The 12,380-nt window shown below is 40.6% G+C and overlaps 1 protein-coding gene across 1 annotated transcript; it reads right to left on the reverse strand.

Annotated features, from left to right (window-relative positions):
- Positions 1 to 2,322: 2,322 nt before the first annotated feature.
- LOC118560494 (gastrula zinc finger protein XlCGF8.2DB-like) lies at positions 2,323 to 4,314 on the reverse strand. Its single transcript, XM_036131447.1, has one exon. It carries the CDS (start codon positions 4,020 to 4,022, stop codon positions 3,087 to 3,089), a length of 936 nt encoding a protein of 311 aa, XP_035987340.1. The 5' UTR covers positions 4,023 to 4,314; the 3' UTR covers positions 2,323 to 3,086.
- Between the last annotated feature and the right edge of the window lie 8,066 nt (positions 4,315 to 12,380).

The raw sequence follows: 12,380 nt of genomic DNA on the forward strand, positions 1-12,380 counted from the left end.
TTCGTCTTTTTACAAAAAGAATGTTTAAAGCCAGATTTGGGAACAAAGGTTATTCAGAGAATGCAAGAAAAGGAAGCTTTTGTGGGGAACTTTTGTCCTAGCTGTCTAGCTGCATATGGCCCCAGGACAGCACAATAGTTTTCTTGAAGTTTAATTTTGGAGAAGTAGAAACAAGTATTAATTTCAAAAGGTAGGTAAAAAAGGAAAAAAGTTTTTACAAAATCTTAAAATGTTGGATAGTTGTTATTTCCATCTTGCTGTGAAAATTGGTGAAATATTATCATTTTTAATGCTTAGATATGAAATCGCAAGGCCATTACTAAAATTGCCTTTTGTTGAAAATGTTTTTTGGCATACCATACTTTATATTTATAGGTAGCCTAGATGTGCATAATAAAAGAGTGGAACTAAAACCTGGTCTAAAATTATTATGGAGCTTTAACTTGCTAAGAGTAATACTGTTAGATGATTATATCTTTAAAATGAGATAACTGTCTCAAAAAATGTGATCGTTTATTTGGTCTGAAGAGATGATGCAATTCAATGTTATTTATATAGCGACAATTCATGAAATATGTCATCTCAAGGCACTTTACAACGTCAAAATCAATCAGATTATACAGATTGGGTCAGATTATACACAAAAATTCCTATATAAGGGAACCAGTTCATTGCATCAAAGTCTTGACAAGTAGCATTCTCTCTTGAAGAAGCGTAGAGCCACAGGGAGAGTCGTCTGCATTGTCCATGGCTTTGCAGCAATCCTACCTACTGAGCAAGCATGAAGCGACAGCAGGAAAAAAAACTCCCCATTAACGGGAAGGAAAAACCTCCAGCAGAACCGGGCTCAGTATGAACGGTCATCTGCCTCGACAGACTGGGGGTTACAGAAGACAGAGCAGAGACACAACAAGAGAGACAAAAAAAGCACAGAAGTTCTACATTCGATGGTAGTAGCGGGTGATCTGTCTTCCCTGGATGAAGCCACAGCTAACAGAACGCCAGACCAGGTGTGCCTACTATGAAGAAAAAAGAAAAATCAAAAAGTTAAAAGCTGAAATTACAACAGTCATTCAAAATTGAAGAACAATAGACCCTGATGTCCTGCAGTAGCCTAAACCTATAGCAGCATAACTATAGAGGTAGCTCAGGGTAACATGAGCCACTCTAACTATAAGCTTTTTAAAAAAGGAAAGTCCAGCTTCTAGTGGAGAAGTTCAAGTATCTTGGGGTCTTGTTCACGAATGAGGGGAAGATGGAGCGGGAGATCGACAGGCGGATTGGTGCGGCGTCTGCTGTGAAGCGGGCGCTATACCGGTCCGTTGTGGTGAATCTGCACCAGATTTTTTGTGAGTCGTGGGGGAGCGCTGCCGAACACGTTCGTGTAAATCGCCCAGTGGACGGGCGGGCAAAATGCGTGACAGCATCTGCGGTGGCGGGCGGCCGGCGGTGCGCAAATCCCAGCGGTGGCCAAGGCCGGAGCGGCGCTTTGCTGCGAGGGCCGCTCATCACCGCTTGCGGTTTTAATTTTATTTGTAACTTGAGCGCTTCCAGCTACACCGCCACCTCGCACAAGGATTCCTCTTCCTTGGACTACTCTTCCCCTGATCCATCTACCTCTTACTCTGACTCACATCTGCCTTAGACCATCCACACTTGCAAAAAAACAACACACAACATGGCGCCTTTTACGTAAAGCCTGCAAACTGATTGCAAATTGAAAAATTATGTAAAGAAGTGTCAATCGGGTGTTTCAGTGATTTCATCCTGATCAAGAAGTTTCTAAGAGCTTGGAACAAATGGTTTCTGTTTTGCTACCACAGCTAAAGCAATGGAGTTTGGACTGCATGAATGACATCTGTGTTAACTGTTTTGCAATAGGGTGGGGAAAATGTGTCAAACCAATTAAAATGGGTTAACTCATTTACAAGAGGTGTCTTTTGCTCTGCTGAGGTGGTGATGATGAAAACTGAGAGGTTGCCAGTTTCTTCAAACAGGTCAAAGCAATCAACAAAAACTGTAAATAGCTCTGCATCCAATTAAGAACCACCCATCTCCAGCATTATGCTTTAATGGCCTAATTCATATATTGCGTCTTTGTTCTGGACTCGTTACAGAAAAAATGGCTGCTCTGAGTAGTTCTTCCTCACTCTTTCACACTCAGCGTTTCCAGTTTCAGAACAGGTGATATAACTAAACACAGCGTCCAATCAACCAGGAGTTGAACGCGAGCATGAGCATGAAAAAAAAGCCCTAATCAATGGCTCGCAGATAACATGATTCACCATGACAACGGCAGGAATAAGAAGCCTTGAAGTGGCATTTCCTGCAAGTGGTGTTAGAAATCTTTAATGAAGGCATATGGAGAATATTAAACCATACAAAAACTGATGCTGTTGCTGCTCAAACAGAGAGTTGACGGCAGAGAATGGCTGAAAAAGTCAATACATTAGTGATATGAGTTATTTGACAGAGAATTACAGCTCTTTTCTCACACTTAACTTATTCAACACAAAAGGGTTATCATCAAGGGTTAGAAAATAGATGTGTGGCTGAGAATGTTGAAATAAATCACCTGAAGACCCCAAAGCGTTTTACACTGGTCACTCATTCACCCATTCACACCCTGACAGTGGTGAGCTATGTTAGTAGTCACAGCTGCCCTGGAGCAGACTGATAGACGACAGGCTGCACAGTACTACATGCTGGTGCTAAATCTAACTGCAAAAAATGTGGATAATTTAATGGCAATAAAATTGGAACTCTGAAAGATGTGCAAATCTCTCAGTTCTTACTTAGTAGGACCCCTACTCTGAAATGAAAATACGCTGTACAGCTATAGAGATGTTTAAGAAAAATCCAAGAATTTTGACTTTTCCATGTAATCGGGCTAAATCCGTTTTATCTAAACTAAGTAATCTAAAAGAAATTATTGCTGTAACTTGATTATTTTAGTAAAACATGTAGCTTGTTATAATCTCAGGTTTGGGACAGGCATAATGTGACCTCAGCGCACACGTGATGTTGCTCAAAGAGGTCAAGTGAAGGGTCAGGGAGTCCGTGTGTTTGCTTAGACACATAAAAAATTAGGGGGGACATTGATCACAACAGAAAGGCTTCTCTCTCATGTGTCTGTTTAAACCTGTTCTTTGGCCAAATCTCTGTCCACATAGATCACAACAAAAAGGCTTCTGCCCTGTATGGATACTCATGTGTGCGTTTAAACTATCTTTTCGACTAAATCTCTGTCCACATAGATCACAACAGAAAGGCTTCTGCCCTGTATGGATACTCATGTGTGCGTTTAAATTTGATTTTTGACTAAAACTTTGTCCACATAGATCACAACAGAAAGGCTTCTGTCCTGTGTGGATTCTCGTGTGTGAGTTTAAATGGGATTTTTGGCTAAATTCTTTTCCACACAGATCACAACAGAAAGGCTTCTCTCCTGTGTGGATTCTCATGTGTGTTTTTAAACTTGCTTTTCGGCTAAATTTCTGTCCACATAGATCACAACAAAAAGGCTTCTGTCCTGTATGGATTCTCATGTGTGTGTTTAATCTTTCTTTTCGGCCAAATCTCTGTCCACATAGATCACAACAGAAAGGCTTCTGCCCTGTATGGATACTCATGTGTGTGTTTAAATGTAATTTTTGGCTAAAACTTTGTCCACATAGATCACAACAGAAAGGCTTCTGTCCTGTATGGATTGTCATGTGTGCGTTTAAATGTGCTTTTTGGCTAAATTCTTTTCCACACTGATCACAACAGAAAGGCTTCTGTCCTGTGTGGATTCTCATGTGTGTGTTTAAACTAGATTTATGGCTAAATTCTTTTCCACACTGATCACAACAGAAATGCTTCTGTCCTGTATGGATTCTCATGTGTGTGCTTAAAGTGTATTTACTACTAAATGTTTTGCTACAATCTTCACAGCTAAGCTTCATTCCTGTGTGGACTTTCCTTTTTGACTCCACTGTTTTCTGCTCTGTAGAACATTTCTGATATCCAGAGTCTGACATGTGTTTCAGCTCAGAGAGAGGGTGCTCTACATCATTGTCGTCTTGATTCTTCCCAGTGTCTTCAGTCTTTAAAGAAATGGAAGCATCTCCATGTATCCTGGTGGATTCTTCTCCATCATTCTCTTCTGGAAGCTCTCTTCCTTCAATTTGGTCTGGATAAAGCTGTGAGAAAGGCGGAGACTGTTCATCATTCAGAGTCTTTATGGAAGGAGCAGCGACTGGAAACCTGATGGTATTAATCACTTCCTCCCCATTGAGCTGCTCTCCTGGCAGACTGATGTAGACTCCCACCTGTTCCTCCTTTATGTGGGGGGGCTTTGGGTCATGCAGGTCGCCAGGAGGTCTGTGGTCTAAAGAAGCTTCTTCTTTAACAATCAGCTTCTGCTGAACATCTGCAGGAAACATTGAAACACATTATGCATATTAGAAAGTATTTCGATCTCAACCTGAATTGAGACAAATTATATTTAGGAAATTTTGTTAGATTTAATTCAATGATTTAACTACTACTTTTCTTATTGTTTATTTAGCATTGTTTTTCTTATGTCTTGTTTGTTTACAGTTCCTTGCAAAAGTAATCACGCCCTTGGCAGTTTTCATGTTTGGCATTTTTCATGCTGCTGTTCTTGTTGTCACCAACCCAGGAAGTTGTTTTCAAGCTTCTGTCACTTCCGTCCCCTTCCTCAGCCTACGCAGCACTACAGACCTCTGTAATTTTCATGAATGAGCGTGTTTTTTTTAATTAGAATATTATGCGGGCACACCTATAAATCTAAAATATATCGTATGGGATAAACTTTTGGTTTACACAACATGGCAGAAACTGTACTTTCTGTTAAAAAAGGCAGCTCTACCAAGAATTGACTTTTTGGGGGGAAGTTTTAATAGTCATGTGTGCTGAGATTTCTGTTTTATTCTGTGTTTTATTGTTCTGCTTTTTTCAAAAAGAGTAAAAAACAAAGCAACTGGAGTTGTTTTCCATAGTTTGAGGATGTTTTGCTTCCTCTCCAGGAAGCTTTCTCAATTCAAAAAGTCTGGAGTAATGTGGAGTATCGAGCTTTATACTACTGCCCAACAAGAGCCTTGTAATGGCTTAGACAGGCAAGGCAAGGCAAATTTATTTATATAGCACAATTCAGTACAGAGACAATGCAAAGTGCTTTACATGATTAAAATATAGGTATAAAAGCAAGTAGGAATAGAATGTAGAAACAAAAAAAAGAACATTAAAAACAGTAAAACAGTTTAACTGGAACATTCAAAGGCAATTTTAAACAAATGTGTTTTTAATCTCGATTTAAAGGAACTCAGGCTTTCAGCACTTTTACAGTTTTCTGGAAGTTTGTTTCAGATAAGTGGAGCATAGGAACGAAATGCTGCTTCTCCTTGTTTAGTTCTGGTTCTAGGTATGCAGAGTAGGCTGGAGCCAGAAGACCTGAGTGGTCTGGATGGTTGATGCGCTGATAACAGGTCTGTGATGTATTTAGGTACTAAACCATTCAGGGATTTATAGACTAACAGAAGTATTTTAAAGTATATTCTCTGAGATACAGGGAGCCAGTGTAATGATTTTAGAACTGGGTTCATGTTCTCTACTTTCTTAGTCTTAGTGAGGACGCGGGCAGCAGCGTTCTGGATCAGCTGCAGCTGTCTGACCCACTTTTTAGGCAGACCTGTAAAAAACACCGTTGCAGTAATCAATTCGACTAAAAATAAACGCATGGATTAGTTTTTCCAGATCCTTCTGAGACATCAGTCCTTTAATCCTGGAAATGTTAGTCAGGTGATAAAAAGCCGACCTTGTAACTGTCTTTAGATGCTTTTGGAGGTTCAGGTCTGAGTCCATCACTACACCCAGGTTTCGGGCCTGATTGGTGGTTTTTAGCTGAAGCGACTGAAGCTGTGAGCTAACTTTTGATCTTTCCTCTATTGGTCCAAATATTATTACTTCAGTTTTGTTTTTATTCAATTGGAGAAAATTTTGGCACATCCATGCATTGATTTCTTCTAGGCATTTACTCAGTGCCTGAATTGGTTCATAGTCACCTGGTGACATGGTGATGTAAAGCTATGTGTCGTCTGCATAGTTATGATAGCTGATGTTGTTGTTTTTTATTACCTGTGCTAGAGGGAGCATGTAGATATTGAATAGGAGGGGACCCAGGATGGACCCTTGGGGAACCCCACATGTGATTTTTGTAATCTCTGATGTAAAGTTACCTACTGATACAAAAAAGTCCCTGTCCTTTAAGGAGGATTTAAACCAGTGGAGAGCTGTACCAGAAAGGCCGACCCATTTCTCCAGGCGTTCTAACAGAATGGAGTGATCGACAGTATCAAATACTGCACTGAGGTCCAATAGTACCAGCACAGTGGTTCTTCCACAGTCTGTATTTATCATTAAACACCTTGATAAGGGCAGTCTCTGTACTGTGGTGAGCACGGAAGTCAGACTGGAAAACGTCAAAGCGGCTGGTCGTAGTTAAGAAGGTGTTTAATTGTTGAAATACAGCTTTTTCAATAATCTTACTGATAAAGGGGAGGTTTGAGATGGGCCTGTAGTTCTGGAGTAGAAGTTTGTCTAAGTTGTTCTTTTTCAGCGGTGGTTTGATATTTGCTGTTTTTAGGGACTGGGGGAAAACACCTGACAGAAGGGACGTGTTTATTATCTGAGTCAACTCAGATGCTACGACAGGTAAAACTTTTTTAAAGAAAGCTGTGGGTAGAACATCAAGGCAGCAGGAGGAGGAACTTAGCTACTGAATGATCTGCTCTAAGCTTTTGTAGTTTATTTGGCTGAATTGGGACATTTTGTCAGAAGTAGTTCCTGCTGAATACAGCATTGGTTCTGGTGTTGATATGGAAGTACAAAGTGATCCTCTAATTTTTAGGATTTTCTCAGTAAAGAAGTTAGCAAATTCATTGCAGGCCCTGGTGGAGTGGAGTTTGGAAGCCACGGACACAGGAGGATTTGTTAGCCTGTCGACTGTGGAAAATAAGACACGAGCATTATTAATGTTTTTCTTAATGATCTCAGAAAGAAAGATTCTCTTGCATTTTTCAATTGTAAGTTATACCTGTAAAGTCTCTCTTTATAGATGTCATAGTGAACCTGGAGTCTGTTCTTTCTCCACCTGCGTTCAGCTTTCCGACATTCCCCTTTTTCACCTCTAACTGCTGGAGCATTTCTACAAGGAGATTTATTCTTCCCAGAAAAAAACCTTCACTTTAAATGGAGCAATGCAGTTAATGATGTCTGAGACTTTAGACTGAAAGTTATCTACTAGCTCATCTACTGAGTTGCAGCCCAAGGTTGAAGTATCAGAGTAAGCTTGAATAAAAGTTTCCGTGGCATTGTCCTTAAAGGTGCGTTTTCTTACGATGTCCCTTCGGCTAAATGAGTCACTGGTAATGATACATTCAAAGGTAACGGAGAAGTGATCGGATAAGGCAACATCAGTTACATTGACCTGTGAAATGTTTAGACCTTTAGTGATGATTAAGTCTAATATGTGTCCCTGTTTGTGTGTTGGCTGTTTAACATGTTGAGTTAAACCAAAGTTTCTAAGTGTGTCACACAGTTCTTTTGCACTTGTGTCTTCAGGGTTGTCAACGTGAAAGTTGAAGTCTCCAACAATAATTAAACAGTCATAATCAACACATATCACAGACAGCAGGTCACTAAAATCATTAAAACAGTTTGATGTGGACTTAGGAGGCCTGTAAACATTCAGAAACATAGTTCGTACCGGGCTCTTTACCTGGAGAGTCAAATTTTCAAAAGAGTCAAATTTTCCCAAAAACACCTTTTTACATTTTAGTGAATCATTAAACAATGTTGCTACTCCTCTACCTTTCCTTTGCTGTCTGCTCTCACAAAGAAAACTGTAGTTTGGAGGAGTCGACTCCATCAGTATAGCTGCTTCACTAAATTCATGCAGCCATGTTTTTTGTTAAAAACATTACATCAAGATTAATGTCAATAATGAAGTCATTAATTAAAAGGGATTTTCCTGACAGAGATCTACTGTTTAATAAACCCAGTTTATATGACTTAGTGGTTGATGATGTCTCTGTGACAGGTTGCATCTGACAGTTTATGACTTAAGTATTTGTTCCTGTTTATCCTTTTGTTTTTCTTATTTCTGCCAGGTATTATCACAGATATTCCATAATCTCCGGCAAAAGGCCAAGGCTGATGCTGGAAACTGTCATGTCTGATAAACGTGTGGCCAGGGCCCAATCTGTATCAGTCAATCTGTTTAACATGCAAATTCAACAAAAACAGGTCCACCTCCTTAGTAATGGGGAGTCGTTACGGTCGTTAATGGCCTGTCTTGCAGGATTTCTGTTTTTATCTCCGAATGAGGGTCAGGATTGAGCTGATGATTGGCCGGAATTAATCCTATAGCTGTATTATAAGAATTTCGTTCCGCTTAGCTCCGCCTTCCTCCACTCATCCATCTGGGACCTCTCCATAGGAATTGCCTTTATTGAAGGCTGGGCCTTATCAAAAATCCTTGCATATGATTGGATAAGCCACTTGTCTGTCATCTTTATCGACGTGCTATTTCAACCACTCACACCGAAGCTAACCCGTGACGCTGATTAGAGCGACGCAGGAAAAAAAACAAAACTTTATTTTTTTTTTTAAATGTGTTTGCGACTCTAGTGGAACGCGTTTTATTGACAGTGAGCTGACAGGAAGAGGGGGGAAGACAGGCAGGCAAAGCGCCGCGGGTCGGAGTCGATCCCGGGCCGACCGCGTCGAGGACTAAAGGCCTCCTAATATGGTTTGCGCTAACCGCTCCGCCACGGCTGCGCCCCGGAAAACAAAACTTGCCAAATCCGGTCTGGAGAAGGGCGAAAACATGGTTTCCACCAACAAAAGCCTTCAGAGGCGTTCTCTGATGTTCTTTTAATGAAACAATATTAGGTAGATTGGACAACAGGGAAGAAATAGCAGCATCAATGTTAACGCTTGCTTCCTCGATGCGAGCCGCTATTGTTGAATCACAGTCTCACGGTCGCTTCTCCACTACGTCACATCTATGAAACTCCAGCCCTGCGTCCTGATTGGCTAGACAATAAAATTAGTTGGAGAAATCACTCTCTATGGGAGATGTCCCAGATGGATGTGAGTGAAGCTAGGCGGAGCTAAGTGGAACGAAATGCATCTGGCAAGAGTCAGTTTAAAGAGGAGGGGGCCTTAGGTTCCAACTCTCAGAATAAAACAGAAACCTCAGCATACATGACTATTATATCTTACCCCAAAAAAGTCAGTTCTTGGTAGAGCTGCCTTTTTTAACTGAAAGTACGGTTTATGCCATGTTGCGTAAACCAAAAGTTTATCCCATATGATATATTTTATATTTATAAGTGTGCCTGCATAATATTCTAATTAAAAAAACCACGGTCATTCATGCAAATTAGAGAGGTTTGTAGTGCTCCTTAGTGACTGAGGAAGGAGATGGAAGTGACATAAGCTTGAAAACAACTTCCCAGGTTGTTGACCGCAAGAACAGCAGCTTCATAGCTGACAGTTCCTAAAGTTTCAGAGTTTTGTCGGTTGTATGTTACAGCTATGCCGTCACGTTGTAATGCAGGTTTTTGTCCAAACACTCACACAGACAATGTTAGTTTATTAAAGTTCCTTAAGGATTCTGAACGATGGTCAAAGTAGGTGAAGCAGGTCAGACGGACTCATGAGAAGCATCTGCTCTGTGCTCTGACCATTTTGAGTTGGACGGTTTTGATTTTGTTCCCCATCTTAAGAGTCACTAGGTGGTTCAGTACAACACAACTGTGAGCTGCTGCCTATGGCGGTACCCAGTCTGAGCCAGGACCAATCAGTAATCAGAAGGACCACAGACTGAATGTTAAAGGGGAAGTCCGGTCAAAGAGGGAAAATCAGGGCACCATTAGCTATAACTAAAACTAATACGGTTGTGGTTATTTAATGAACTTATCTTTAATCAATAAGAAAATAAAAACATAAAATGTGGTCTGAATCACTGTGTATGGGGGCTGACATTACTGCCCATATTTGGGCAGTAAGGGGCGTTTGACATCACATCCTGCGACGTGGAAAAGCGGAAGCGACGACAGCATTTCTCTCCGCTTTCCATGCAAAGTCAATAGGAGCCGTTCTACATAGCTGCGATCATCAATAATTTTTTCGGATTTCCAGAGGACTTCACCACTGACATTTGCAAGAGCTATTGCTGACAGCAACAATGCCCACATGCATGGCCATCGGATGTTCCAACACAACTGGTAAAAGTGGAAAAAACATTGCTTATTTCAACTTTCTGATTTATGAGCCACCGGGCTCGGCGCTGGATTGCCAACTTGAAGAGAGCGGTTTTGCCATCTAACTTCTGGCCAGAGAGAAAACGCGTCATATGCAGCGACCATTTCGAAGAAGAATGTTTTGAACATGACATGAGAGCGAGGATTTTCGATAAGTTATTTTTTTATTTAGAATTTTTAATTTAGAATTTGTGGGGACGGTCACCGAGCAGTGGGGCGGAGGGATATTACATGTGATGTGGTGTCACTCCGCCAGCATGTGCTGGAACGCTTTTATATTTTAATATTTATACAATAATGACCACCTGCCCTATTTACTAGGGGGCAAATATAACTCAAGTCACTTCAGCGATCTCTCCACCGCTGCAGCGCCGGTAAAGCCGTGCTGCGGCGGAGCGCACACACACACACAGGCGCGCGTGTGTGTGCGTATGTGTGTATATATATATATATATATATATATATATATATATATATATATATATATATATATATATATATATATATATATATATATATATATATATATCCACAGAACTCCCATCAATTCAATTCAATTTTATTTATATAGCGCCAATTCATGAAACATGTCATCTCGAGGCACTTTACAAAGTCAAAATCAGTCAGATTATACAGATTGGTCAAAAATGTCCTATATAAGGAAACCAGTTGATTGCATCAAAGTCCAGACAAGCAGCATTCACTCCTGGAGAAGCGTAGAGCCACAGGGAGAGTCGTCTGCATTGTACATGGCTATGCAGCAATCCCTCATACTGAGCAAGCATGAAGCGACAGTGGAAAGAAAAACCACCCATTAGCGGGAAGGAAAACCTCCAGCAGAACCAGGCTCAGTATGAACGGTCATCTGCCTCGACCGACTGGGGTTACAGAAGACAGAGCAGAGACACAACAAAAGAGACAAAAAAGCACAGAAGCACACATTGATCTAGTAATCTGTTCTACATTAGAGGGTAGTAGCGGGTGAGCCGTCTTCTCTGGATGATGTTACAGTTAACAGAACGCCAGACCAGGTGTACCTACTATGAAGAAAAAGAGAGAGAGCAAAAAGTTAAAAGCTGAAATGACGACAGTCATTTCAATGTAATACAATGCAAAACTGGAGAACAGTAGAACTCAGTAGAGAGAGAAACTTAGATCCTGATGTCCTCCAGCAGCCTAAGCCTATAGCAGCATAACTATAGAGGTAGCTCAGGGTAACATGAGCCACTCTAACTATAAGCTTTGTCAAAAAGGAAAGTTTTAAGATTAGTCTTAAAAGTAGACGGGGTGTCTGCCTCACGGACCAAAACTGGGAGTTGGTTCCACAGGAGAGGAGCCTGATAGCTAAAGGATCTGCCTCCCATTCTACTTTTAGAGACTCTAGGAACCACCAGCAGACCTGCAGTCTGAGAGCGAAGTGCTCTGTTAGGAACATACGGGGTAATCAGAGCTCTGATATATGATGGAGCTTGATTATTAAGGGCTTTATACGTTAGAAGGAGAATTTTAAATTCTATTCTTGATTTAACAGGAAGCCAATGAAGGGAAGCTAAAATTGGAAAAATATGATCCCTCTTGTTGATTTTCATCAGAACTCTTGCTGCAGCATTTTGGATCAGCTGAAGACTTTGAACTGCATTTTGTGGACTTCCTGATAGTAAAGAATTACAATAGTCCAGCCTTGAAGTAACAAATGCATGGACTAGTTTTCAGCATCACTCCTGGACAGAATGTTTCTAATTTTGGCGATATTCCTGAGGTGAAAAAAGGAAACTCTGGAAACCTGTTTAATATGGGATTTAAATGACATGTGTTGGTCGAAAACAACACCAAGATTTTTAACTTTATTACCAGAGGCCAAGTTAATGCCATCCAGATTAAGTGATTGATTAAGAACTTTATTTTTTGAAGACTCTGGCCCAAAGATTACAACTTCTGTCTTGTCAGAATTTAAATGCAGGAAATTTAAAGTCATCCAGCTATTGATGTCATCAAGACATGACTGCAGTCGAAGTAACTGATTGGATTCATCAGGATTTATGGATA

Source organism: Fundulus heteroclitus, unplaced genomic scaffold (assembly GCF_011125445.2).
Source record: "Fundulus heteroclitus isolate FHET01 unplaced genomic scaffold, MU-UCD_Fhet_4.1 scaffold_431, whole genome shotgun sequence".
Classification (NCBI taxonomy): domain Eukaryota; kingdom Metazoa; phylum Chordata; class Actinopteri; order Cyprinodontiformes; family Fundulidae; genus Fundulus; species Fundulus heteroclitus.

Excerpts from the sequence above, each read along its gene's own strand:
- LOC118560494 (XM_036131447.1), bottom strand. The coding sequence starts at position 4,022 with ATGTCAGACTCTGGATATCAGAAATGTTCTACAGAGCAGAAAACAGTG.